Source organism: Kogia breviceps, chromosome 18 (assembly GCF_026419965.1).
Source record: "Kogia breviceps isolate mKogBre1 chromosome 18, mKogBre1 haplotype 1, whole genome shotgun sequence".
NCBI classification, from domain to species: Eukaryota; Metazoa; Chordata; class Mammalia; order Artiodactyla; family Physeteridae; genus Kogia; species Kogia breviceps.
Window position 1 is genome coordinate 40046700 of NC_081327.1, and position 27058 is coordinate 40073757.

Genomic DNA, 27058 nt, shown 5'->3' on the forward strand with positions numbered 1-27058 from the left:
CATTGACTCCTGCCAGCTAATCAGGCATCAAGGCTGGTGAATCTACCTTCTCAGAGAATCTCTCGGACACCCCAGTCAGCACCCTTGCCTGGGACACTGTCCTCTCCAGGTGAGAGCTCACTAGTCTCCCTGCCGGTGAGCCCTTGCCCCACCAACCCACCCAATGATTCTGCTACACACACTCCTGACCCCCTGATGGTGTAGCTCCCCCTCTAGCACCCTGCTCCTCTTACGTCAGCTACCTTAAAACTTTTAATTGGCTTCCGGTAATTCCCTGACCAACTACACCTTTTCCTACCTTCCCTCTCTGCTTGTGGGGCTTCCCCTGCCTAAAGTGCCTTTATTTCTTCACTCTCAGCCTGGCTAGTATACATGTACCCTTGAAGACTCATGGCGCCTTGCTTCCTGCTGAGCCAGGCAGCACCCAGTGCTGTATTGCCCTGCATTGTAGCATCTACACGCTACTATCACTGTGGGTTATGTAACTATTTCGGGGACTAGACTGTGAACTCCCCAAGGGCATGTGTCATTGCACCGCATCCACCTAACAGAGGGACCCCATGAAAGCCACCAAGATAAGGAGACCAAGGTGGGGAGCCGAGGAAGCTGCAGAGAGGGACAGGTCAGGATCTGAAAGGCTGAGGCCATCCAAAGTCCAGGACCATATGGGGGGCCCCTGGAATAATGGCCTGGCCATCCAGGAAGGGAGGGGGTGGGCAGGCCCAGATGGAGGAAGTAGGAAGAAAATGGGCATAATCCCAGGCTGTTCCCTCCTTTAGGGGTCACTTGGATGCTCACTGGCCCCATGGCAAGGCCTCAGGGCAAGCCGTGGGGTCAGGACATTTATTCTTTTTGCCCACACTTCTCCCTGGGCAGTGACTTGACTGAGCTAGGAGATACTTCTACAGGGACCATGCAGACTGAAATGTTGTCCACAGGGATGAGCACGAATTCTCCAGGAATTTTAGAGGGAGAGGGCTCTTCAAGATAACTGAGCTTGATCTCCTGACTTTATGGCTGAGGAAGCAGAGGCCTGCAAAGGAGTGGCCTTGCATGAGACCACACCCTGGGGCCCAGGGAGGGCCTGCCCTTTCCTGAGCCCTGAAGATCTCTGAACCTGGGGGCTCTCTGGCTAAGGTCTGACCCAAGAAGGCTGAGCATCTGCTTTCTCTGTGTGGTCTCCAGGGCTGGAGGTGTCAGCCAGGCCAGCACTGATAAGGAAGATCTGTTCCTATCTCCTCACAGGTGACGTAAGAAACACTCAGTAACCACAGAAGAATCAGTCTGTTTCCCGGGGGCGTAGTCACTTGACAGGCTTGTCTAAGCAGGGTGGGTGATAGTAGCCACAGAAAGGAACAAGACACCACTACCGCTCCTAGAAGCTCACTCTTAAGTGTGCAATGCTGAGGCAGCATAATTCAAGGAGACACGATACAGAAGGGCTGAAGACCAAAGCTGTGGCACCACAGGTGGTGGGGGTGACTGCCACTTTGCCTGCAGGAGTGAAGAGGCAGCTCTCCAGCTGCTTCCTGAAGGAGAGAGTTGGGTGGCTTTGCAATCAGAGGATATGCCAGGGATGAAGCCTCACTAGTGTGGAAGATGTCAGCCCCATGTAGGAGGGCCACTTAGCATGGCTGAAGCCGAGGCCTGGCTATCAGACCAGGCTGGGTGAGCCTGGGAGGGATAAGGAGGGGTGTAGGCAACGAGGGATCTTGGCCTGACATTTTGGAGAGGTTGCTTGGGCATCAGCGTGAAGGGCCGAATAAGGAAGGGAAAGACTGGGGATAGGGAGGCCAGGAGGCTGCTGCCATTGTCTGGGTGAGTGCGAGTCCTAGATTTGGTTGGGGGTTGGAAAATAAGCAACAGGTATTCTGGAAGTTCTCTTCTACTTGCTGTAACGGAGAGGAAAAGCTAACTGCATTTTCATTGGCTTGGAAAAACTTTATTTTGACCCAAGGAAGATCCTGAGATTTGGGAAACAGGTCCTGGGAGGTGATGCTGACTTCCTCCAGGAGGGGGAGCTGCAGGACAAGCCTGAAACCAGTTGACTCTGTCACCTCTGCGAACCAGAACCCTGCTTGCTTCCTTGGGAACAGGCATCTGGGCCACTTCATGGTACCTCTCCTCCCCGGCACCAATCCAAGAGATACATGATGGTAAAGACGTCTGAGGGATGGCCATGGACCTAGGTTCTGCAGAGTACCAACAGAGGACCTGGGTCCCCAAGAGTAGCTCTACCCTAAGCCCATGTACAGTCGGCCCCAGGACTTGGTCGGAATCCATCTTTGTAAACCAGAGGTTTTGTTGCAGAGTCCTATAAAACCTAAGTGCCACTGTGGGTCAATAACTTGGCCCTTTCTTAAGTAAGAGCATCTGAGTCGGAATCAATGGATGCATGTGCTTTCTTGGACAATACCCAAATTTAGGGGGGATCTCAACATCTTATTAACACACAGAAGGATGACCTGGAGCTGAGCCGGGAGGAAGGGAGCAGCTTCTCCTTCTTCACCTCTACCAGTATCCTGCCTGGTGGGGTTCTCTCTACAGTCCACCTACTAGTTCAGGCCAGGCTGAGATTCCTGCTGTAGAGAGGAATGTAACCTGGATGAGGAACCGAGCGGGGAGGGTCAATGCCTGGGCACTCAAGAGTCTGAGATGCCACAAGCACTAAGGAAGGAGTAGTTCAGGGTCAGGCTCTGTAGTCAGAGGACCCTGACCAGGCTCCTAGCTCTGTCACTTATAACTTACAGGAGGCAAGTAACTTTGCCCCTCTCTCCTCTGAATAATGGGAATATTAATAGTAATACCTCATAGAGTGGTTTGGATATTAAATGGAATAATACACGTGAACCGTCTATCCCGGGGCCCCCAGCACGCAATAAGTACACCCCAACACTAGCCACTGTTATTTTATCTCACAAAGACAAGGTCCGAAACCAGGACAATACAGGAAAATAGGCCTGGTGACTCCTATAAAGGGTGACAGGAGGAAGAGGGAGCCCTCTCTGAGCCTTTCTCTTTCTGGTGAGGAGTCCACAGCAGGGCAGAAAGAGGGAAGATTAGAGAAGGGGAAAGTTTGGTCCAGACTTAATTCTGGCAGAGGAAACAAAGGAGTTAGATGTGTCCTTTCCCACTGTCCTGCCCCACCTGCCCCTGACTGACAGGGTTAAAAGCCTTTTCCTGTGGGGAGAACAGGTTAGTAAAAGCAGAGCTGGAGACTGGCTGGCTAGGCCAGGCAGTGCTCGGCTACACCCCAGCTACAATGCCTCCGAGGGGCAGCGCCTTCCTCCAGTTCACCCCGTCTAGCCTCCCTGGGGCCACTCCTCACCCCTCCTCTCCCAGGGCTCCTCTGGAGCCAACCCCTCAGTTTCAAGAACAGAACCCTTCCTGACCTCCAGCCCAGGGAGACCTCAAACTCTCCCACTCTCTCCCCTTAAACATCAGGCCTGATTGGCCCCCTGAAGTCTTAAGTCCTGTTTGCTGAGGAAAGACTTCTTGGAGGGCTCCTGAGGGATTCAGCTGCAAGGGAATAAGCCAGGAGATGAGGGCAGACAGTGGTAGGAGCCTGTGTGTCCCGCTTGATAGTGATGGATCCAGAGCAGGTCAGGGCTGCCATGGAGCCATGAGGAAAGAGAAAAATAGAAACAAATCTACAACAATCAACAAGCCTTTCATTATTAAAGAAATCCAATCTACCAAACAAACAACCAACAACCACATGTCACAGTGTCAGACTTTCTGATTTATTAACATTTATCAGATGTCCCAGAGCTCTCCCTTGTCTCCTCTCTGCCAACTCAGGGGGGCCCTCTGCCCTAGGTCAACAGCCCCTGAGAGCTCATCTACTACAGAACCCCTCCTCCCTACCAGGGAAGGGGCAGCCTGGAGGCCGGAAGGGCTAGGTCACATGGGAGCGAGAGCAGGTGCAGATCCCTGAGGGATGACTTCCTGCCCTCACCATTCCTGAGATGCCCCTGCCCACGACGGGCATGGAAACAAGGCCTCTTGTCATTTCTCCTCAGGCCTGAGGAATCAAGCCAAGCTGGCTCCTTGCTGTGCTTTCTCACCCAGTTAAGACCACAAATATGCGGATGAAGCCCCCAAGTCAAGCCTTTGCGGGAACTGCTCACACACTGGGGGCAGCTCCGCCCTGTGCTGTGGACCGGCCCTCTCAGCCATGGCAATAGGAACGGCACCGCCTCACCAGTCTGAGGAGTAAATGAGCACTGGAGGGGGCGTTCTCCGGGAGCCACCTTCGGATTCACCCGAATTCAACTCTGCCCAAGTTGACCTATCAAATGAAAGACACTGTGCTATAACCAAGCCCTCCCATCACAGCTCCTCCCTCGCCCTTTGCCCCGTGGCAGGGAGCCCACGTGCAGGCTCACAGGTTATTCCGCTGGAGCGCCTCACACAGGTTCTGGTTGGCGTCGGGCTCCTCCGTCAGCACCTCCACAGCCTCCCACTCCCCGGATCGGCTCGACCGTTTGATGGCATCCACCACGCTCTGCATGTAGAGCCCATCCTCGAATGAGGCGGCCATGGAGACGGGGGTGTGGTCCCACGTGCGGCGGTCCCCCTGCCCCTGGAAGGACTGGCGCAGGGCCTGCACCATGTACACCATGCCCTTCAGGTAAAGCAGCGGGACACCCTGGGGCCCCTGCTCGGGGAGCCCCGTGCCCACAGCCAGCGAGTCCCTCAGCAGCAGCTCCTCTTGTGTGGCAGAGTTCTTCTGCCCGTAGAGGTCAGCTCCCCGGGCAACAAGGCGTCCCGCAGAGCCCACCACCATGACCTCGTGCACAAAGGCGCCTGGCATGTTGAAGTTGAGTGTTACTGTGCTGCACACACCCCCACCCATGAGCATCTGGAAGAAACAGAAGTCATCGCTGGTGACATGCCGGATGCCACGGATGGCTGCATTCTGCCTCACAAAGGTCTTGAGCAGCCCATGTACCTTCTCAGCTTTCTGGCCGGTCAGGTGGGTCAGCAGGTCTACAATGTAGGTGCCCATGGTGTGCAGGCCCCCACCGCCCATGAGCTCATCACAGATCCAGCCGTAGTTGGGGCTGAGCAGGCTGCCCGAGTAGACGCGGGCATCACAGATCATCACTGCACCCACATAGTGCTCGGCAATCAGCTGCTTCATGCGCACAAAGGCAGGCAGGAAGCGCAGCACGTTCCCCACCAGGCTCATGAGCTGCGGGTAGTAGCGCGAGGCTGTCACCATCCGGAAGGCATCCACCGAGGTTGCTGCCTTCTCACAAACCACATTCTTCCCAATGCCTGAGAATAAAACACAGCAGGAAATCTCAAAGTTCCACGGGGTTTACACTGGGAAAAGAAAACCCATTTCTGGAAGGCAGATGACTCAGGAAAGCCGCCTCTGAGACCAGCTGGTGACCTGGGACAAGTGGAAAGGTGATGAGCTTGGAAGAAAATGGTACCCAGTGACTGGGACTAGAGAAAGAGTTATGGGCTCTAGAAAGAGAAGCAAGTTCTTAAAGGAAAAGTGAAAGGAGTAGAGGCAGAAGGTGCAAACCAGGAGCGGGAGGTAAAGAGAGGTGGTACAAAGTTAATCTTATGTGTCAACTTGGTTAGGTTATGGTGCCCATCAAATACTAGTCTAGACACTGCTGGGAAGATATCTTTAGATCTGATTAACATTTAAACCAGCAGACTTTGAGTACAGCAGATTACCCTCCATAATGTGGGTAGGCCTCAACTCATCAGATGAAGGCCTTGAGAACAAAGACTGAAGTTCCCTGAAGAGGAAGGAATTCTGCCTCCAGACTGCCTTCAGACTCAAGCCTGCAACATCAACTCTTGCTGGAATTCAGATTTGCTCTGCAGATTTCAGATCTGTTAGCTCCTACAATAGCATGAATCAAGTTTTTAGAAAATAAATCTCTACCTCCCTCTCTCAATATACATCCTCTTGGTTCTGTTTATCTACAGAACACTGCCTAATACAAGTGGGCTGGAGAGGTGGACATGCTTATGTACCTTTATGCATTTATTAGGTCATAAGCTTGGGGTAAGAAAATCAAATCTGTATTCTAGGGGATGAGCTTAGCACTCTCAGTTGTAACTGCAGAAAGGGCTCTAAGATTCCTCGCAGACTGTCATCTGAAGACACTGGTTCAACAAGTTAGTGTAGTCATAAGGCCCGAAAATGCTTGGCTCCAGTAGGAGGGGAAAGGGAGAGAAAACATCCTTTCTGTCTCATTCATGTTCTGAGTACATCGCAGCTGGAATGCACCCAGAGAGCAAAACAAAGCTAGACAAAGCCCTGAAGAGAGAGACCAAGAGGACTGAGCAGCTCCCACACGAGGAAAAGGAAGGGATCAACACTCCTCCACATATGAGATGAAAGCTCATGAAGGTACGAACAGCCACAAGACACCAACTTCTGGAGTATTCCTGTGAGCTTGGGATGGTTCAAGCAGAAGAAAGTCTTATGCTAATACGTTCAACAGAAAACTTACAAAGCCCAAGAAGTCGTATGGACTGGACACACACAGGTTTTGGGGTACAGCAAGCTAGGGAAGGGTGAAGACATCCAGTTATTCCATTACTCATTCCACAGACACTGCCCTTGGGGTGCAACTCAAATTCTACTACCTCGATTCACCCAAGAAGTCATGGGCTTCTTGAGGGAACAAGCTCAAGGGTCTGGTACAGATGGCAGAATAAGGGAAGACTTCATGGGGGAGTGCCGCCAGGGTTATCTTTAAGGAAGCAGATGTTCCAGGGAGCATAAAGGGGAAAGGACACCCAGGCAGGAAACTGCATGTGCAAAGGCACTGAGGAAAGGGCTGGGATTGCTAAAGTCCTGAGTGCACACCAGGAAACAGGTTGGAGGGTTTACACAGGGTCTATAAAAAATGTAGGAGGGCTTTCCTGGTGGCACAGTGGTTGAGAGTCCTCCTGCCAATGCAGGGACACGTGTTCGTGCCCTGGTCCGGGAAGATCCCACATGCCGCGGAGCGGCTAGGCCCGTGAGCCATGGCTGCTGAGCCTGCACGTCTGGAGCCGCCACAGCAGTGAGAGGCCTGCGTACCACAAAAAAAAAAAAAAAAAAAAAAAAAAAAAAGTAGGAAACTGGATAGATAGTTGGTAGCATCACTCACAAAGACATTTAAGGTGGTAGGGTAGGTTTGGGGTTGGAATCCTAAACTGAGCTCTTGATACTCCCTTCCCTGAGTTTTCTCCATCTCAGTCAATGGCGATTCCATTCTCCCTGTTTCTCAAGCCAAAATCACAGATGTCACTCACATCCATCCCACTTTCAATCATCAGTAAATCCTGTTGGCTTAGCTTTCAAACGACATCCAGGATCTCACCAGTTCCCACTACCACCACTGCCACCTTCCTCATCCAAGTCACCACACATTTTCGCCTGGGTTATTGCACTGTTAACTTAACTGGTCTCCCTCAGTCTTTTTTTTTTTTTTTAATAAATTAATTTTATTTATTTATTTATTTTTGGCTGTGTTGGGTCTTTGTTGCTGTGCGTGGGCTTTCTCCAGTTGCGGCGAGCAGGGGCTACTCTTTGTTGCAGTGCGCAGGCTTCTCATTGTGGTGGCTTCTCCTGTTGCGGAGCACAGGCTCCAGGCGCGCAGGCTTCAGCAGTTGTGGCTTGCGGGCTCTAGAGTGCAGGCTCAGTAGTTGTGGCACACGGGCTTAGTTGCTCCGTGGCATGTGGGATCTTCCGGGACCAGGGCTCAAACCCATGTCCCCTGCACTGGTAGGTGGATTCTTTACCACTGCACCACCAGGGAAGTCCGGCTTCTTCTTTTTTAAATTTTTATTTAATTTTTTATTTTAATAAATAAAAAATATTTATTTATTAATTTAGGCTGTGCTGGGTCCCAGTTGTGCACACAGGATCCTCATTGTGGCCTGTGGAATCTTTTTCTTTAGTTGCAGCATGCGGACTTCTTAGTTGCAGCATGTGGACTTCTTAGTTGCAGCATGTGGACTCTTAGTTGTGGCATACAGGATCTAGTTCCTAACCAGGGATTGAACCCAGGCCCCACACAATGTGAGCACAGAGTCCCACCCACTGGACCACCAGGGAAGTCCCTGGTGGTCCCTAGCTTCTTCTGACGGACTTGGATTCTGTTCACACAGCCTCAGGAGGGGAACTTGTCTGGCCATCTTGCAACAGAAACAATGGGGCCCCAGGAAAGCTGACTGCTCAGAAAGGGCCATTTATTGGTGCCAAACTCGAGCTTTGGAGCCACTTTGGGATTCAAATTCTGGTTCTCTCGCTTGGTTGCTGCATGACCTGCGACATTTCTAAATCTCTCTGGGGTTTGGTTTACTACACTGTCAAAGGAGAGTCAAATCTACCATGCAGGGTAGAACAGTAAGTCAAATGAGGCAGTATATATGTAAAGTGCTCAGCCCAGCACAGCTCTGTCAACGGTACATTTTATAACCATCACCATGGGAGAGACCCAGCAGATGTCATAAATACATTTTAAGACTCACACAGAAGCTATATTTTCCAGGCCAATAATATCAATGTTCAATATTTTGAAAATCTAATTTTTAAAAAGAAGTTTAAAGATCAACATGAACATAGATGAGTTTTCTTCTTCTATGTGCTGGTTATCAGGCCTCTCATAGAGTTAGGCCCAGACCAGTCCTTCGGAAGCTCACAACCTGACAAAGCCCACAGGAGATAATCTGGTGCCTTTGGCCAATCCTTCCAAGCTTCCCTCACTTCCTACCCTCTCCCCTGCCACCCTGACCCTCAAGAACCCCAAAGAGCATTTGCCATCTGCACATATGGGATTCTCGGGCATGAACTCCCAGTGTTACGAAGCTCAGTGCTACGACAAGGAGGAACACATGTAGATCAGTAGCCTATGACCTAATTCAATCTCTTCACTTTACAAAACTCTTGAAATCTCCTGCTCTTCTCTAAACAGTAACAAAAGCTTTACAACAGGTACTGGCAAGACAACAGGAGAATGGCTAGCCAAGCGTTACACGCCCAAGGCGGGGAGCAGTGTGGAAAGGGCAGGGGGCCAAGGCAAGGGGAGAGGTCCTCCTTGCACAGGGGTCCAGAGCTGGAGGGGGGCCCTGCAAGGATAGTAGCCCCTAACTGCTATCATTATCTGTTCTTGGAGGGTCTCCAATGCTTCCCCACACTTGTGGGATTTTAGGATTAGGAACAGGAGAACCACAATACTGTGTGAGAATTTGGCCTCCTGGCTGCAGCTCTGGCCAACCCAGAGGTTTCCTGCTACAACTATGCACAGCAGGGGTTGGGGTGGACACTGCAATGTGGGGAGGAAAGGAGGTGGGCTGGGAGGAAAAGGACTTCTGTGGCTGCTGAGAGTTTGGTGGTGATAAAACTAGAGTAAGTAACATCTACTTCATGCCACGAGAGGTCAGGGAAGGGGAAGAGGCCTTCCTTCTTGAGCCTGAACAGTAAGAGAGCTTTTGAACTTGGGACCCAGTAGTATTATTAGTGTGGGAGCTAAAGGCCATCTTGAGTTAAACCAGGCTCCTGCAGGCCAGCTGCACAGGTCCTGTACCATTAGGAAGACTGGTGTTGCCTTGAAAGACATGTTTATTTAAGTTTATCTAGCTTTCCTGTTAGGAAATCAACAAGATATTAGAGAAGCTGAAAACCACTTTTTAGTGTGTGTGTGGTACGCGGGCCTCTCACTGTTGTGGCCTCTCCCATTGCGGAGCACAGGCTCCGGACGCGCAGGCTCAGAAGCCATGGCTCACGGGCCTAGCCGCTCCGCGGCATGTGGGATCTTCCCGGACCGGGGCACGAACCCATGTCCCCTGCATCGGCAGGCGGACTCTCAACCACTGCGCCACCAGGGAAGCCCTGAAAACCACTTTTGTCTCCAGGGAATGGGCAAAGCATGGGTGCCGAGTGCCATTAGCTCAGATCTTCTGGAGGCTGAACAAGCTCCAGACTGCACGCCTCTCTCCAGCTCATACTCCCCAGACAACCTAGTAGTAAAGTGCCCTGAGAAGCTGCCCCAAACCACCTCTTTGTTCCTTAGTAACGCACCACAGGTTCACGGCTCTGGGACAACACCGCTCTTTCCCTGTTTAGAGGTGTGGGACTAGACAAATGATTTCAAACAGCAGGGAAGAGAAGCAGCCCCAGAAAAAGCACCACTTTTATGTTTTACAAAATCCATGGATTCTGCCTTTTTTTTTTTTTTTTTTAACAAAGAATGTTCTGCTACTTACAAAAGTAAGTTTGAAAGCCACCAGACAGAATCACTGCTGCCCACAGCCCAGTCTCTCCTGGGTCACAAGCCCCTGTCAGCTCCCTGAATCACACCAGCAGACTGGGCTTGCACAGGTAGAACTTGTGAACACTTCCATTCAACCAGTATGCCAGGCCCTGTGCTAAGCTCAGAGGATACAACATCAGGCATGATCTCTACTTTCAGACAACTTACAGTTTAGTGGGAGAGAAAGCCATTAATCAAATTGCACTTGTGATAAATGAAAGGAAGATGATATTAATGTTAATATGAAAGATACAGCAGGGACCTGATCTGGACTGGGGGTCAGGGAAGGCATCCCAAGGGACTGGTGTTCTTGGGATTAAATTATCTGGGTCAGGCTGCTTGAGGAATGATCCCTTGTTATCTTAAGAGCCCATGGGGAAAGGATTGGCAAAGCCAGCATTTTTCTAATGAAGCACACAAGTGCCAAGAACTGGGCACAGAAACTTACCTTTTAGTGACAGATTTAAGAAAACATTCAACTATGGCAAAAATGGTGAGGCACTTTGTACATTAAAGTTTTCTGAACCACTTCTAAACTGAGAAATAAAACATTAGAGTCCCTCCCTCTCCTTTAAGGAATTCATGGGAAAGCCACACGGATGAAATCTGAGGTGGAAGAAAATGAAAAGTCCAACAAAAGTAGAAAATAAGACCCTTAGAAAACCGTAATTCAAAAAGACACATGTGGGCTTCCCTGGTGGCGCAGTGTTTGAGAGTCCGCCTGCCGATGCGGGGACACGGGTTCGTACCCCGGTCCGGGAAGATCCCACATGCCGCGGAGCGGCTGGGCCCGTGAGCCGTGGCCACTGAGCCTGCGCGTCCGGAGCCTGTGCTCCGCAAAGGGAGAGGCCGCAACAGTGAGAGGCCCGCGTACCGCAAAAAAAAAAAAAAAAAAAAAAAAAAAAAAAAAAAAAAAAGACACATGTACCCCAATGTTCACTGCAGCACTATTTACAATAGCCAGGACCTGGAAACAACCTAAGTGTCCATCAACAGATGAATGGATAGAGAAGATGTGGTATATATATACAATGGAATATTACTCAGCCATAATAAGGAACGAAATACGGTCATTTGTAGAGATGTGGATGGACCTAGACTGTCATACAGTATGAAGTAAGTCAGAAAGAGAAAACCAAATATTGTATATTAATGCATACATGTGGAATCTAGAAAAATGGTACAGATGAACCTATTTGCAGCGCAGGAACAGTCATGCATAAAGAACAGATGTGTGGACACAGTGGGGGAAGGAGAGGATGGGATGAATTGGGAGATTAGGTTTGACATAAATACACTACCATGTGTAAACCAGATAGCTAGTGGGAACCTGTGGTATAGCACAAGGAGCTCAGCTCGGTGCTCTGTGATGAGCTAGAAGGGTGGGATGGGGGGTGGGGGGGGGAGGGAGGTCCAAGAACGAGCTCCTTCCAGAGCTTTACATTACAGGAGGAAAGAATGGGTCCTGCTTTTGAGGCATTAATTTTAATTTAAGTACAGTTCTCCAGGGACTTCCCTGGTGGCGAAGTGGTTAAGAATCTGCCTGCCAATGCAGGGGACATGGGTTCAAGCCCTGGTCCAGGAAGATCCCACATGTCACAGAGCAACTAAGCCTGTGTGCCACAACTACTGAGCCTGTGCTCTAGAGTCCACGAGCCACAACTACTGAGTTCACATACTGCAACTACTGAAGCCTGCGCACCTAGAGCCCATGCTCCGCCAACAAGAGAAGCCACCACAATGAGAAGCCCGCACACCACAACTAGAGAAAGCCCACGTGCAGCAACGAAGACCCAACGCGGCCATAAATGAATAAATTTATATTTATAAATAAATAAATAAATATATATATATATATATATATATATATATATATATATGTATATATATATATAGTCCTCCAACCTACAGAAAAGTGTTTCACATTTGAGATGACTTAGAATGCTTAGTTTCATTTCTAAGCTACATTCAACTCAGTGAACACTTACCTAACGAACATCCAGAGGAGATGCCTACCATTTATTTTTGATGTGAATTTAACTTAAACAAATCTGTGCTTCCATGTGGGACAACAGGAAAGCCTGGCTTTCCCTTGTAACGTGATGCCAGTGTCTTTCTTGGTCAGTACTTGGAGGCAGTCATATATCATGCTGGAAATGCTGAATGATACCCTCATTTCACAAGGCCCCACACAGGTTGAGAGGGACAGAAACAGGGTCAGAAGTGTGGTCTGATGTCAAGGTCAGTTTGGTGCTCTGCCTACAGCAGTTCATGTACTCACACCAAGTCATTTGGGAAAACTGGAGGAGTTCTCATGGCCTCTTCCATATAAGTTAAAATAAAGACAGAATTCTCACTTAAAAAAAAAAAAAAAGCAAACAAGCACACAGGGAGGCAACTTCATGGTCACAACAGGCTCAGTGACTCCTTTGGGGCCTAAGTGGGCAGTGCCTGAGGGCAGGTCCAGCTGACAAGGGCTCTCCCAGCCCAACCAAATTGGCCCTGTGGTCATGTACCTGTCATAGAACAGACCAACAACCCTCATTCATACCCTCCTCCTTCCTGACAACAGAGATGTGGAGAGAAGCCTGATGGCCTTACTTCACTGAGGGCTGGGATACAGGATCCCAGAAGCTTCTGGTCATCCCTGTCCTTCCTGATTATATTAAATGGCCCAAAGTCCAATGTTTTCCTGTACCAGGAAAACAGCAGGCTTGGGCCCAAAGAACTCTGGGGTTTCCTCTTTCTCCTTACACAGCTCAGAAATGGCCTCTGTGGGGACCCTAAAGTTCAAGAAGGCAACCAGAGCCTCTAGCACTCTGCCTCTGCACACACCCGGCCTCACCAACCTACATTCATGCCACAAGGAACGGAGAGAAGTCAAGTGACCATGGTAGCTTGATTCCCTTGAACCAGCCCTCTGTTAAAGTGTTGGCTTAAGTCTACTTCTAAACCCAATCTGGGAGCATTATCTGCCCTAAAAATCTAGGGCCAGTGAATAGCTCCAATGTCACACATCCTCAGAGAGAGCTCTCTGGAAAAGACAAACCATCTATAATTTTTGGCCAAAACTTACATGCCCTAAATCAACAACCAGACAGACTGCTATTCCTGCTCACTTCAATGAACACTTATCCTCTCCAACCCATTGGGCTAGAGGTGACAGACACCCTCTTATCCTCAGACTAAGGGAGAGACAAGCAGCAGAGCCTTGGACCCTCCACCATGGTAGTGGCCAGAAGGAGTGGCGGTCAGCCTCACGGCATATCAGTTCCTGGACCCACAGATCTCTGACTGCATCAGAGACACCTGGCTCCCATCACCTTATATAAGACAATTACTCTGTCAATTAATTATATGCTACCTGAATTGTTACTTAACTCTTTTCTCATTTACCTTGCAACGTGTGTTACTTCTAGTCTCTTCAACTAGACTGTGAAATCTGAAAGCAGAGACAGCTCAGATCCAACACTGCTCTGAATGTCAAGAATGACATCAGGACAGTGCCTAGCACACAGGAGACATTTAAAAAAAAAACTGCTGGATGAATGTTTACTGGTTTGTTTTCCTATTAGATTCTGATTCCTATATAAGACAAACAGAATAATTTTTCTACAGTTGACAGGAAAGAGAAGCCCAACAGGAACTGCAGGAGAACAGCGCACCAAGCCATGCCCAGCCAGGGGCAGGAGGTGGCCGAGCAAACTATTTCCGGAGGGAGCAGAGACGTGAGCAGGCTGATCTGTGGATCCTGTCAGGGAAACCCAGCATTGTCAGAGAGCCTTCCCACCCTCTGGCATACAAAATTGCAAAGCTTGGCGGGAAGGGTGTGTGCTCAGTCTAGTCAAGGACTGACAAAATATGAGAAATGGCAGCCTTGATACACATCCTCTTCTCCTTTCTGTGGTGCTGCGTGCCACAAAAATGGAAGAACAAATGCATCAATCACAGCCAATTCCCCAGTGCCCAGGTCTTTGAACTCTGACTTCACAGAGGCAAACTTTACAATGCCTAAAATGTAATAATCTCTAGCCCCTGTGACAGGCCAACTCGAAAGACATTTGCTTAATTTTTGCTCAGGGATTTACTTATGGGAGGTGGGGAACGCTGCATGTCTCCCAGCCACTGGAGCATTTCCTCCCCCAGCCATAAGGCCTCCCAACGTGCCCTCCCTCGGTACTGGTTCAGGGATGAGTGCTGTCCCAGACCCAGGCCCAAGAAGGGCCACCCAGGCCCAGAGGAGAGCAGTGATACTCAAGGACCACTGAGAGGGAGGCGCAAATCTGCCCTTGCTATGGCCTGACTGTCCGTACCTAGAGCCTTCACAGATATCTGTCGGGTAAGCGGAGGGGGGATGTTGATGCACACCAGATCCACGTCTTGATGCAGCAAGACGTCATCGGTCCGGCTGGTGTAGAAGGTGATGTTCATCTCCTCGGCAAGCTGCTTCGCCTCCTCCTCAGTCTTCCCCCACAGGGCCTCCACCGTGAACCCTTCTGCCCGCAACAGCGGGACCAGAACCCGGGCAGAGCTGCCAGTCCCAAACACGCCCACTCCGGGAAGCATCTTCATGCTGGCTTCTCCGTTCACCAACTCATCTCCTCACAAGAGTCTCCAGCATGAGTACGACCATCCCACAGTCCTGGTCACACATGGCTCCTGGAACAGGAAGCAGGACACTGGCTGTTAATGGGGGGCACACTCAGCTGAGGCTACTTTCTGGGCTGATTCGGAAGCAGCAAGTTCTCTGCCACAAAAGACAAATGAAATATTGCTCCAAAGTGAAATGCTGCAGAAGCTCTTCCCATGCAGACTTAAGGATATTAGCAATATCTATCTACTAGGAGGAGGAAGGATGAAAAATGAGTAAAGCTAGGTTCAAATTTCTGTCCTGTTACTTAATTTTCGGTGTGACTTTTGTCAAACCATTTAACCTCCAGGGCCTTAATTTGTACAGTTCATGATTCTATGATATTATATTACAGAAGAAAAAGAAGAGTGTTATTATATTACAGTAAAAGACAAAAGAGAACAACTTAGGTGCTATACACATTATAATTTAAAAGTTAAGGGTAGCAAGCATAGGAAAATGTTCACTAGAAACCAAAAATACCAAAAAAAAATTTAAACTACCAAACTGGCAGCAGCAGCAGCAGCAGCAATAACAAGGATATTTAGAATGAAATTTTTTTAAAATTTATTTGTTTTATTTATTTATTTTTGGCTGCATTGGATCTTCATTGCGGTACGTGGGCTTCTCATTGTGGGGCTCAGTAGTTTTGGTGCACAGGCTTAGTTACTCTGCGGCATGTGGGATCTTCCTGGACCAGGGATCGAACCAGTGTCCACTGCATTGGTAGGCGGATTCTTAACCACTGAGCCACCAGGGAAGCCCAGAATGAAATTTTTTATATAAAAATATCCATGCTAACGTTGACTAAGATAGTGAAAAATTGGGAAATGAGACAGATGTTCAATAACAGTAGTGGGTTAGATTAATAACACTACGGAGCCATTGAAAATCGTGAGTAGAAGGCCCTCAATGATCTGAAAGATGTCACCATGTATTCACTGAAAATGCAGAAAACAATATGTGTAGGATGATAACAATTTTATTTAAAACAAAACCAAAAAAAGCACAAAAGGTGTATGTATGTATGAGAATATACAGGATATCTCTATCAATAACCATACTCCATACAGAGGACATAACAGAAGGACCTGAATTTAATAATTATTACTCAAATTGATGAGACTGTGGATGATTTTTGTTTTCTGAACTTTGCCAAATTTTCTACAATGAATGTTTCTTACTTATTATGGAGTTTTTCCTTCTGATCACAAGGGTTTATAAAATGAAATAAAGAACAAGACCAAACAAAAGTCTGCTTGGAAACCACAATGAGATTTAGGTGTGTGCAGGGTATCAGGTTTCTCCACACAGCACTCCCTCAGCTAAACCAGTGGTCCCCACTCTAGCTGTATATAGAGTCACTGGTGACTCCAGACCCACTGAATTAGACTGTGGGGATGAGGCTATGTCACCATCACTTTCTCTTTTTTTGGTTCTTATTTTATTGTGGTAAAATACACATAAAATTTACTATCTTAACCATTTTTAAGTGTACAGTTCAGTGGTATTACGTACATTCATACAGTTGTGTAACCATCACCATCATCTACTTCCAAAACTCTTTTCACATTGCAAAACTGAAACTCTGTCCCGTTAAACAATAACTTCTCATTTCAACCCCTCCCCCCAGCCCCTGGCAACCACCATGTCTCTATGAATCTGACTACCGTAGGTACCTTATATAAGTGGAATCTTATAGCATTTGTCCTTTTGTGACAGCTTATTTCACTTAGCATGTCCTCAAGGTTCATCCATGGTGTAGCTTATGTCAGAATTTCCTCCCTTTTTGAGGTTGAATAATATTCCATTTTATGTATATACCACATTTTACTTACGCATTCATCTGTACATGAACACCTGGGTAGCTTCCACATCTTAGCTACTATGAATAATGCTGTTATGAACATGGGTGTACAAATATTTCTTCCAGACTCTGCTTCCAATTCTTTTGGGTATATACCCAGAGGTGGAGTTGCTGGATCATATGGTAAATCTGTTTTTAATTTTATGAGGAACTGCCATACTGTTTTCCACAGGTCCTGTACCATTTTATTTAGTTATTATTATTTTTAATTAATTTATTTATTTATTTAGGCCAAGCCACGCAGCTTGTGGGATCTTAGTTCTGTGACCAGGGATTGAACCTGGGCCCACGGCAGTGAAAGTGCCAAGTCCTAACCACTAGACCACCAGGGAACTCCCAAGGTCCTGTGCCATTTTAAATAATAATTTTATAAATATCTACAGTCCCTTAGTCTACCAATTATCTTTTTAAAAAATCTGACTACTTTCTGCAAATCACAATTTTTAAAAAGTTGTATCCAAATGTTGGATATCCAAATGCTGTTCTACTTTTATCCACGTAACATTGCTTCACTTGCATCTCCTCACAGATCAGTCAACCTATTTGTCAGTTTAACAGAGACATGGCATTCCTTTTGTAAATCCATAATAATTAACTACCTCCTTCCCCAACTGTGAGCACTAGTGACATATATACATCTCTTCCTTCCCCATCCATGACACCCCCACACACACCTTTCTGGTCATTTCTGAGCACTACTTTCAGGCTCTCCTGCTCATATCCTCAGCTCCTTCAATGTTGAGCTTCTTGAGGTTCTGTCAGAGGTGTCCTCTTCTCTTCCTGCTCCACATATTCTTTTTACTACTCATGTCCCAGGCTTTAATTAGTATACCTGTGACTTCCAAATCTGCAGCACAAGCCCTGCTTTCTCTCCAGAGCCTCACACCCATATATTCTAAGCTCCACAAAACCCACACAACCAAACCTGAACAGAAGCAGTAAAGTAAGATGGTGAGAACACACAAAGTGAAGGCATCCAGGAAATCTGGGTTCAAATTCTGGCCTCACCACTTCCTAGCGAATGAAATGTTTTTCAGGGGAAAAGCAGGTCTAATGCTTTTTAGCTCCTGGGGTTTTTTGAAGATTAAATGAGGTCCGGTTGTAAGTGTCCAATGAAGTGTCTAGTATACAGTCAGCATTTAATAATTATCATAAACCTTCCCTCAGACATTTTCTTCCTGTATTCTCTGTCTCTTGGTATGTCACCATCATCAACTCAGTTCCTCAACTCAGAAAGCTGGCCAGCATCACAATCTCTTTATTCCCTTACCTGTACAGGTAACTCATCATCAAGTCTTGTTGATCCTCCCTCTTTATTATGTCTTAAATCCACCCCTTCTTTGATATCCCCTCTGCCACTGCCCTAGTCTAGCCCCCAGCACCACTCACCTGGATGACTGCAACAACCCTCTACTTGATCTCTCTTGCTTCCATTCTTTCCTTCCTTCATCCATTCCTCATACTGCAAAGAGATCTTTCTCAAATGCAAACGGAATCACATCACTCCCTTCCTTTTTAAACACTTCAGTGACTTCCCACTGGACTCAGTATGAAGTCCAGATGCTTTAGTATGACTTACAAGGCCCTGCAAGATCCAGAAATCTCAAAACAGGTCTAGCTTTGTGTAGGGTCACTTTCAAGGGTTATCTCCAAAAGAGATGAGTTTCAAAACACATACCTAGGGCTTCCCTGGTGGCGCAGTGGTTGAGAGTCCGCCTGCCAATGCAGGAGACACGGGTTCGTGCCCCGGTCCGGGAGGATCCCACATGCCGTGGAGCGGCTGGGCCCGTGAGCCACGGCCGCTGAGCCTGTGCGTCCGGAGCCTGTGCTCCGCAACGGGAGAGGCCACAACAGTGAGAGGCCCGCGTACCGCAAAAAAAAAAAAAAAAAAAAAAAAAAAAAAAAACCACATACCTAGATAACCTAGTAAGAAGAACGTTCTGTGAAATTACTAGCTATAAACAGGTTAAAAGTTGGGGAGATAGTTACTCAAGATGAAAACAATGGCTTCAGAGTAACAGATGATGAGTGTATTTTTTCTTTCTGGGAGAATTAAACAGTGGGGAACAGTTGTTTATTGAGCCCCTTTTAGATCATATTAACATATAAATTTGTACATGAATGTTCACTGGAGAATTAAACATAATAGCCAAAAAGTAGAAACAACCCAAATGTCCATCAACTGCTGAATCAGTAAACAAAATCTGGTATAACCATACAAAGTAGTACTATTGAGCCACAACAAGTAATGAAGTACTGATACAAGCTACAACACAGATGAACCTTGAAAACATTATGCTAAGTGAAAGAAGCTAGTCACAGAAGGCCACATATTATATGATTCCATTTACATAAAATGTTTAGAACAGGCAAATCCTTAGAGACAGAAGGTAAATTAGGGGATGGGAGAAAGGAAGGAATTGGGAGGTACAGTAAAGTAAGATGTTCTCACCATGTTACTTTATTGCTTCTGTTCAGGTTTGGTCATGTGGGTTTTGTGGAGCTTAGAATATACGGGTGTGAAGCTCTGGAGAGAAAGCTGGGCTTGTGCTGCAGATTTGGAAGTCACCGGTACACTAATTGACTTTATTCTTCTACATTTGGTTATTTAGTTGTTCCAGCCCCATTTGTTAGAGAGACTATTCTTTCCCCCAGAATGACCTTGGCACCTTTACTGAAAATCAGTTGATCATAAATGTATGGGTTTATTTATGTACTCTCAATTTTATTCCATTGGTCTATACATCTGTCCTGAACTTATAGTAAGTTCTGAAATCAGTAAGTGTGAGTCTTCTAACTTTGTTCTTTTTAAATATTATTTTGGCTATTATGGGACCCTTGTATTTTCCTATAAATTTTAGGATCAGTTTGTCAATCTGGGATTTTGAGAAGAGATTGCTTTGAATCTGTAGATCAATTTGGGGACTGTTGTCACCTTAACAATATTAAGTTTTCTGATTCATGAACATGGGATGTCTAATTTCTTTCAACAATGTTTTGTAGTTTTTAGAGTATAAGTTTTATGTTAAATTTATTTCTAAGTATTTTATTTTATTTGATGCTATAGTAAATGGAATTGTTTTCTTAATTTCATTTTCAGATCCAGCTTCTTTTGCTTCTACCGCAGATACAATTGTACTGTGTGAAGCATACATCTCTGTTAGGGGTTGGTTTGCCCATATAGCCCACAGTACAGCATCCTACAGTACTGCTTGATCCTACCTGAAGGACACCTGTTCCTTTGTGAACCACAGACATAAGCATGACTTGAGCTGCCTCTAACTCCAGACCCCTGTCAGCTTCCTGCCTCCTCCTGTCTCTACTCTCTGGGCTGTGGAGCTTGGCTTGTTCCCTGCACTCTGCCATTTCTACCACTGGGTTCTAGCTTAACCATCTTTCTTTCCTTTTCTTTCTTTCTTTTTTTTTTTTTTTGGCCATGCCATGCAGCATGTGGGAACTTAGTTCCCCAACCGGAGATCGAACCTGCACTCCCTGCATTGGAAGCGCAGAGTCTGGCACTGGACTGCCAGGGAAGTCCCATCTTTCTTTCTGATGGTGAATAATGTCCGTGGCCTCTCAGCCACTTCTCTTTCCTCTTTGCTGATAATTCTCTTGCCCTTATAGGATTCCCTTCTAGTTAGAAAACAGGTCAGTCACATACTATCTTCTATAATTTTCATGTCCTGAACTCCCTTTAGCTATTTTGGTCACTTTCTGCATTTACAGGTTTTTGGGGGGTTACTTACAAGTCATGGATATTCTGGGAGCTTGAGAGTATAAAATTTGTTGCACTACACAGTAAGATTCTGCTTAAGCTTTGTGGGTCATTCATTACAACAGCTCTAAGGGTCAGGTGAGTGAGACATAGCCACCATAAGCAAGGATGTCCGTGTCCTCTCTAAATTCCTGCCCAGGGCACACTTTTTCCTCTCTCACACCTCATTCCTTCATGCTCTAATTATATTTGGGTGTATATTCGCACTGGTGGCTTAAAACAACAGAATGGATTAGAAGAAATTTTAATAACCTCTGTTTCACTGACAGTGACTCAAAGGGCATCTTCATCAACACCCATAAATAAAGGGGTAAGAGCTGGCCTCTGAGGAAGCCAGATGGCATGAAGCTAGGCAAGCTTGACGAGGTATTTCCTGCTCCAGTAGACAGAACTGGTTTTCCTCATTTATTTCAGTGATTACCCTTTCTCACCCCGACATGTCCTATTGCTTTCCCCCAACATCCTTGTACATACCTTTCATGTGCCTCCAAAGATCTCCACAAACCCAGTCCTGCCTAGCTCACATGCATTCCAATCAGCATATGCTGGTCAGGAATGGAGGGGGAAAAGTGCCTTGACAGGACTGACTATATATAGTTTGACAAGGCTATAGGTTATGGGGAAGGTAGCACAGAGGTTAGAAGCATGGAATCTGCAGCCAACCTTGCCTGGGCTCAAATCCTGGCTCCACCACTGACCAACTAGGTAACGTCAGGTAAGTTTCTTAATCATTCTGTGCCTCTGTTTCCTCATCTGTAAATTGGGGTTAACTGTATGTACCTCATAGAGGAGTTAAGGATTAAATGAATTAATATTCATGAGCATTTAAAACAGGTACTGGCCCCTAGTAAGTCACTACATGGATCTTTTTTTTTTTTAAAGCTATGTATGACTGCCTTCGATATCTCCTCTTCGAAAGCTGTGTAGGACTATGAAGGTAATATTCTAAGCTAATATGCAAGTGAGTGCAATAGGCCAGGCAGTGTTTTGTGTAATGTACAGTACTTCAAGTCCACGCAATCCTGTCTTATAGATGAGGATAGCAGAAGCTTAGAGTGGCTAGGTAACTCTTCCAGGGTTCCACAGCTGGTTTTGTGTAACACACCTGCCACAACTAGCTGTGAAACCTGGAGCAGGTTACTGAGCTTCTCCAAGCCTCCATAAAAACAGAGGCTTGTATGTGTGGAACAACTCTTCTTTCATCCTCAGCGATGAGTGTGAGCCAGGAAAGTTCATTCTGCTCCCTGGCTTGGCGACTGCCTGCCTCAGCTCCACCACTCAAACCAATATTGCTCTGTTCACACATCACACCTTTATTGAGGACCCCAACAGGGAGACTGTAGGGGATAAAAAGATGAAAAGACACAGTCTTAACTTTGGGAGCAGCAACAAGTCAGAAAGGGAGTAGGAGCCAGAGCTGGTGGCACAAGTGCTAATCTAAGGAGTCTGGACTCTGATTGGTGGGTGTGCTTGGTACTTTTTGCTGTCCCACCTTTGCCACCTGATCCCCTCTCTGCTCTGCTCTGTCCCCCACTAATCAGAAGGCCAGTCTCTAAGAACTATATCATGTGGGCTTCAGGCCCTCTGGCTTCCATCTGGGTCCAGCCAATCTCAGGAGGAGATCAGAGCACAGGAAGAAAGGTTATAGTATTCATTCTCTGCCTCTCTCCCTACCAGCATGTGGCTCTGGCAGGAGCTGTGATCCTTGACCAAGGTCAGTGTCTACGAAGGACCCCTCTCCCATAGCCACAGATTTTGCTGGGTTCTGGTACCCCTCCCTTCCCCCACTGTGCCTGAGGTTGTAACAGTATCAGCTATAGCCAGTCCCTACCAGTCCCTCGGTGGGCCACCATCCCTTGTAGGTTTCCCTTACCGCACTCACCATCGTAAATAATCTCTCCATTAAAGGCTTTTCAATAACCCTCTGAATGTGCTCGCTGTGTCCTGCCTGGACCCTAACTAACACAGTAAACAAAGCAAAGCACTGAATTTTTTTTTTAAATTTGATGTAGGTGGAATACAGTTCAGGAGACACTAGACACAGAGAACCAGTTAAGATATAAAATAAGAGTTAAGGAGGGTCTGATGGAGGGAATGAAGTGGAGCAGACAGCTATCAATAGGACCTGGGATTATGAGGGGAGAGGGAAAAGCCAAAAATGGCACCAAACTATAGACCAACATCCCTCATGAACATAGGCACAAAATCCTCAACAAAGTATTAGCAAACTGAATCCAGCAATGTGTTAAAAGGACAATGCATGATGACCAAGAAAATGTAAGGCTGTTTCAATATTCTAAAATCAATTACTATAATTCAACATATCAAGTCATGAGGTTAGTTATTAAACTGCATTAATTAGAAATGCAAATTAAAACTTATTTATTACAACTACACACCTATTGGAATGTGTGAAATTCAGAAAATCTGATATCAAAAACTGGCGAGGATATAAAGCAGCTGTTCGTTGTTAGTGAAAATGAAAAATGGTACGGCCACTTTGGAAAACACTGTGTCGTCTTTTAAAGTTAAATATACACAGCATACAACCTAGCAATCCCACTTCCAGCTATTAACCAAGAGAAATGAAAACTTATGTTCATACAAAAACCCATATGTAAAGGCTTACTTTATAATGTCTAATGTCGGCTTTATTTGTAACTGCCAAAACTTGGAACCAACACAAATGTCCTTCAACTGGTGAGTGGATCAACAAACGGTAGTATATTAATGTAATGGAATAGTACTCAGCAATTAAAAAAAAAGAACTACTAATACACGCCATGACACGGATGAATCTCAAATGTATTATATGCTAGATGAAAGATGCTGGACTCCAAAGGTTCCATACTGAGTGATTCCATTTACATCACATAATAAAAAAGGGAAATTATAGGGGCAGAATAATAGATCAGTGGTTCCCAAGGGTTGGGGTAAGGGGCCTGAGGAGACTACAAAATGCCACAAGGGAATTTTGGGGGTGGGGAATGGTGAAGGAACTGTTCTACATCTTGACTATGGTGGTGGTTATATGACTATATGCATCTGTCAAAACTCAAAGAACTGTACACTAAAAATGGTCAATTTTACTGGTATGTAAATTATATTTTTAAAAAGTGACCCCCTAAAAAATGATATTGAAGTTCTAAGCCTGGGAAGTTGTAGTATCATTAAGAGAAACAGGGAAGCCATGAGGCCTGACAGTTGAGACACGTGCCAAAACTGGGATTTGTGGATTCTGTTCTTCCCAGACTGGTTAAATATCATCTTACATTCTGTATGTCTAGTCCATGAAGCCACAGCTTCTGCAAAACCACAGGACAAGACCCACTCCCCATCACAGAGGTGGGCCAAATCCAATATGACACCTGTTCTTTGTTTTTTTTTAAAAAAAAATTATTATTTATTTATTTATGGCTGCGTCGGGTCTTAGTTGCAGTGTGCGGGCTCTCTAGTTGTGGCATGCAGGCTCCAGGGTGTGTGGACTCTGTAGTTGTGGCACTCGGGTTCTAGAGCACGTGGGCTCTGTAGTTTGCAGCACATGGGCTCTAGTTGAGGCACGTGAGCTCAGTAGTTGTGCTGTGCGGGCTTAGTTGCCCCGCAGCATGTGGGATCTTAGTTTTCTGACCAGGGATTGAACCTGCATCCCCTGCATTGTAAGGCAGATTCTTTACTGCTGGACCACCAGGGAAGTCCCTGTTATTGTAAAAAGTTTTACTGGAACACAGTTACACCCATTCCTTTATCTGTGGCTGCTTTTGTGCTGTGACAGCAAAGTAGCTGCAACAAAGACCATATGGCCCACAAAGTCTAAAATATTTACCATCTGGCCCTTTACAGAAAAGGTTTGCGGATCGCTACCCTATCCCAGGGGTTATAAGACCAGGAGCTCTAAGTGATAGCATATAGTCATGAAGGTAGCCAGTATTATGATAAAAAGAACACCCTACCTCACTGTGTGTGTGAAGAGTCACAGATTCTGGGAACTCTGGCGTTAGTGCATAACTTCAGAGAGGTCACTCATTCATTAGGCAGCTTAAGTAGGGGTCAGACCCTGGAAAGAAGGTGCCTATGAAACCTTTTCTACCAACAATTGTTTATAATGTTGGGGGTTTCAGCGTGCTGAGCTAAAACCTACATTTTCCAGCCTCCCTTGCAAAGAGGTGTGTCTAGGAAGACAAATAATACAAGGTACAGTTTGGTAGAGTTTCTGGAAACGTTCTTTTAAGATAGGGCAACCCTGGGACTTCCCTGGTGGTCCAGTGGTTAAAACTCCACACTCCCAATGCAGGGGGTCCAGGTTTGATCCCTGGTCAGGGAACTAGATCCCGCATGTTGCAACTAAGAACCCACATGCCGCAACTAAAAAAAGAGCCTGGGGGACTTCTCTGGTGGTGCAGTGGTTAAGAACCCGCCTGCCAATGCAGGGGACACAAGTTTGAGCCCTGGTCCAGGAAGATCCCAATGCCGTGGAGCAACTAAGCCCATGTGCCACAACTACTGAGCCTGAGCTCTAGAGCCCGTGAGCCACAACAACTGAGCCCGTGTGCCACAACTACTGAAGCCCACGTGCCGAGAGCCTGTGCTCCGCAACAAGAGAAGCCACCACAGTGAGAAGCCCGTGCACCGAAGAGAAGCCCCCGCTCGCCGCAACTAGAGAAAGCCCACACACAGCAACAAAGACCCAACACAGCCAAAAATAAGTAAATAAATTTTAAAAATTAAAAATATTTAAAAAAACAAAATTTTTTTTTAATTTAAAAAGAGGCTGGGGCTTCCCTGGTGACACAGTGGTTGGGAATCCACCTGCCAGTGCAGGGGACTCAGGTTCAAGCCCTGGTCTGGGAGGATCTCAGATGTCACAGAGCAACTGGGCCCGTGCACCACAGCTGCTGAAGCCTGCGCGCCTAGAACTTGTGCTCTGAAACAAGGAGGGGCCTCCGCACTGAGAAGCCCGCACACCGCAGCGAGGAGTGGCCCCCGCTTGCTGAAACTAGAGAAAGCCCGCACACAGCAACAAAGACCCAACGCAGTCAAAAGTAAAATAAAATAAATAAATTTATAAAAATAAATAAATAAAAATTTAAAAAGAGCCTGCATGCTGCAACAAAGATCCCGCGTGCTGCAACTAAGACCTGGCACGGCCAAAATAAATAAATTAAAAAGACGGCAGGGCTTCCCTGGTGGCGCAGTGGTTGAGAGTCCGCCTGCCAATGCAGGGGATACGGGTTCGTGCCCCGGTCCGGGAAGATCCCACGTGCCGTGGAGCGGCTGGGCCCGTGAGCCATGGCCGCTGGGCCTGCGCGTCCGGAGCCTGTGCCCCGCAGCGGGAGAGGCCACAACAGTGAGAGGCCCGCATACCACAAAAAAAAAAAAAAAAAAAAAAAAAAAAAAAAAGACGGCAATCTCAGTTGTCGGGCATATTCCCCCCCACCTCCCCCTTCATTCTGCCTGAAATGCAGATTCTATGGTTCGAGTTGCCACAGATATCTGACCAGCAGGAGGCAATCTGAGGGTGGAACACAATTTCCTGCAGATATTGACACTGAGATGGTGAATCAGATGTCATACATGCCCTTGAGGAACTCCATTTTATCAACAAGACAGGCAGGTAAACACATTTGTTATACGGTATGACAGGTAGAGCAACAGGAAACTGTGTGTGGCACAGAGAAGAGCACCATTAACTACATGGGCCCCAGATGGTGTGCAAGCAGAAAAGGCTTCCTGGAGATGATGTAACAGCTCCAAGGTGGTCAGAAAGGCTGGTCATAGAGCCTCTCCAACATATCCAATGGCAAGGCCCTCCTTTTACTGGTGGTCAGCTTCTGCTCTTCTGGGGCCACTTTAGCTAGAAAGTTCCGCTTCAGATTGACTTGAAGTCTACCCTCATTTAACTTCCACCCCATTGGTCTTACTTCTACACTGTGGAACAACCTGTGATGTTCTAATGAAACTCTCATGTTTCCTCTATGTTTCCTAGATTGTTTGCAGATGGCCACAGTAATTCTCTTCCTTGTTTTCATGCCTTGAGTAGTCAATCACTTCACACAGTGACTCTGTACTTAGCCATGTCACTTGCTCTGGCCAATGGGACATTAGCAACATGACACAAGAGGTTTGAAAAGTACTTGTGCATTAAGGCTTGCTCTGTTGCTACTCCTGGGATCTCTGGAGCCATCACCATGTGAACAAGCCCAGGCCATCCTAATGGATCATAAACATGTGACCAAGTCATCCCCTCTGCTCCAGCTGACAATGAGTCAATTGCCAGTTGACTGAGATCATTTCAGGCTATCCAGTTCTAGCTGAGCTTACCCGGACCAGAACCACCACCCAGGTGACCCTAAGAACCACGAGAAATAATAAATATTTGTCTTAAGGTACTGAATTTTGAGGTTGTTTCTTATACCACAAAAGCTAACTGATACACTCCTTTACAGACCGAACTCCCTTAATTCCCTCAGACCTTCCTCACATTCTCTGGCTAAGGCTGCTCTGGTTTGTCC

At 46.7% G+C, this 27058-nt stretch overlaps 1 protein-coding gene across 5 annotated transcripts in view; it reads right to left on the minus strand.

Moving 5' to 3' along the window:
• Positions 1–3721: 3721 nt before the first annotated feature.
• GFOD2 (Gfo/Idh/MocA-like oxidoreductase domain containing 2) overlaps positions 3722–27058 on the minus strand; it is a 39263-nt gene continuing 15926 nt past the window's right edge. For 3 of the 5 annotated variants that reach the window (XM_067018590.1, XM_067018592.1, XM_067018591.1), the window contains exons 2-4: positions 14591–14936; positions 4389–5283; positions 3722–4291 (exon numbers count right to left, since the gene is read on the minus strand). In XM_067018590.1, coding sequence (XP_066874691.1) covers positions 4201–4291; positions 4389–5283; positions 14591–14849 — 1245 coding nt within the window. In that variant the 5' untranslated portion in view covers positions 14850–14936 and the 3' untranslated portion in view covers positions 3722–4200. The remainder of the gene's footprint in view (positions 4292–4388; positions 5284–14590; positions 14937–27058) is intronic. The other 2 variants (XM_067018593.1, XM_067018594.1) reach the window with 2 other exon arrangements.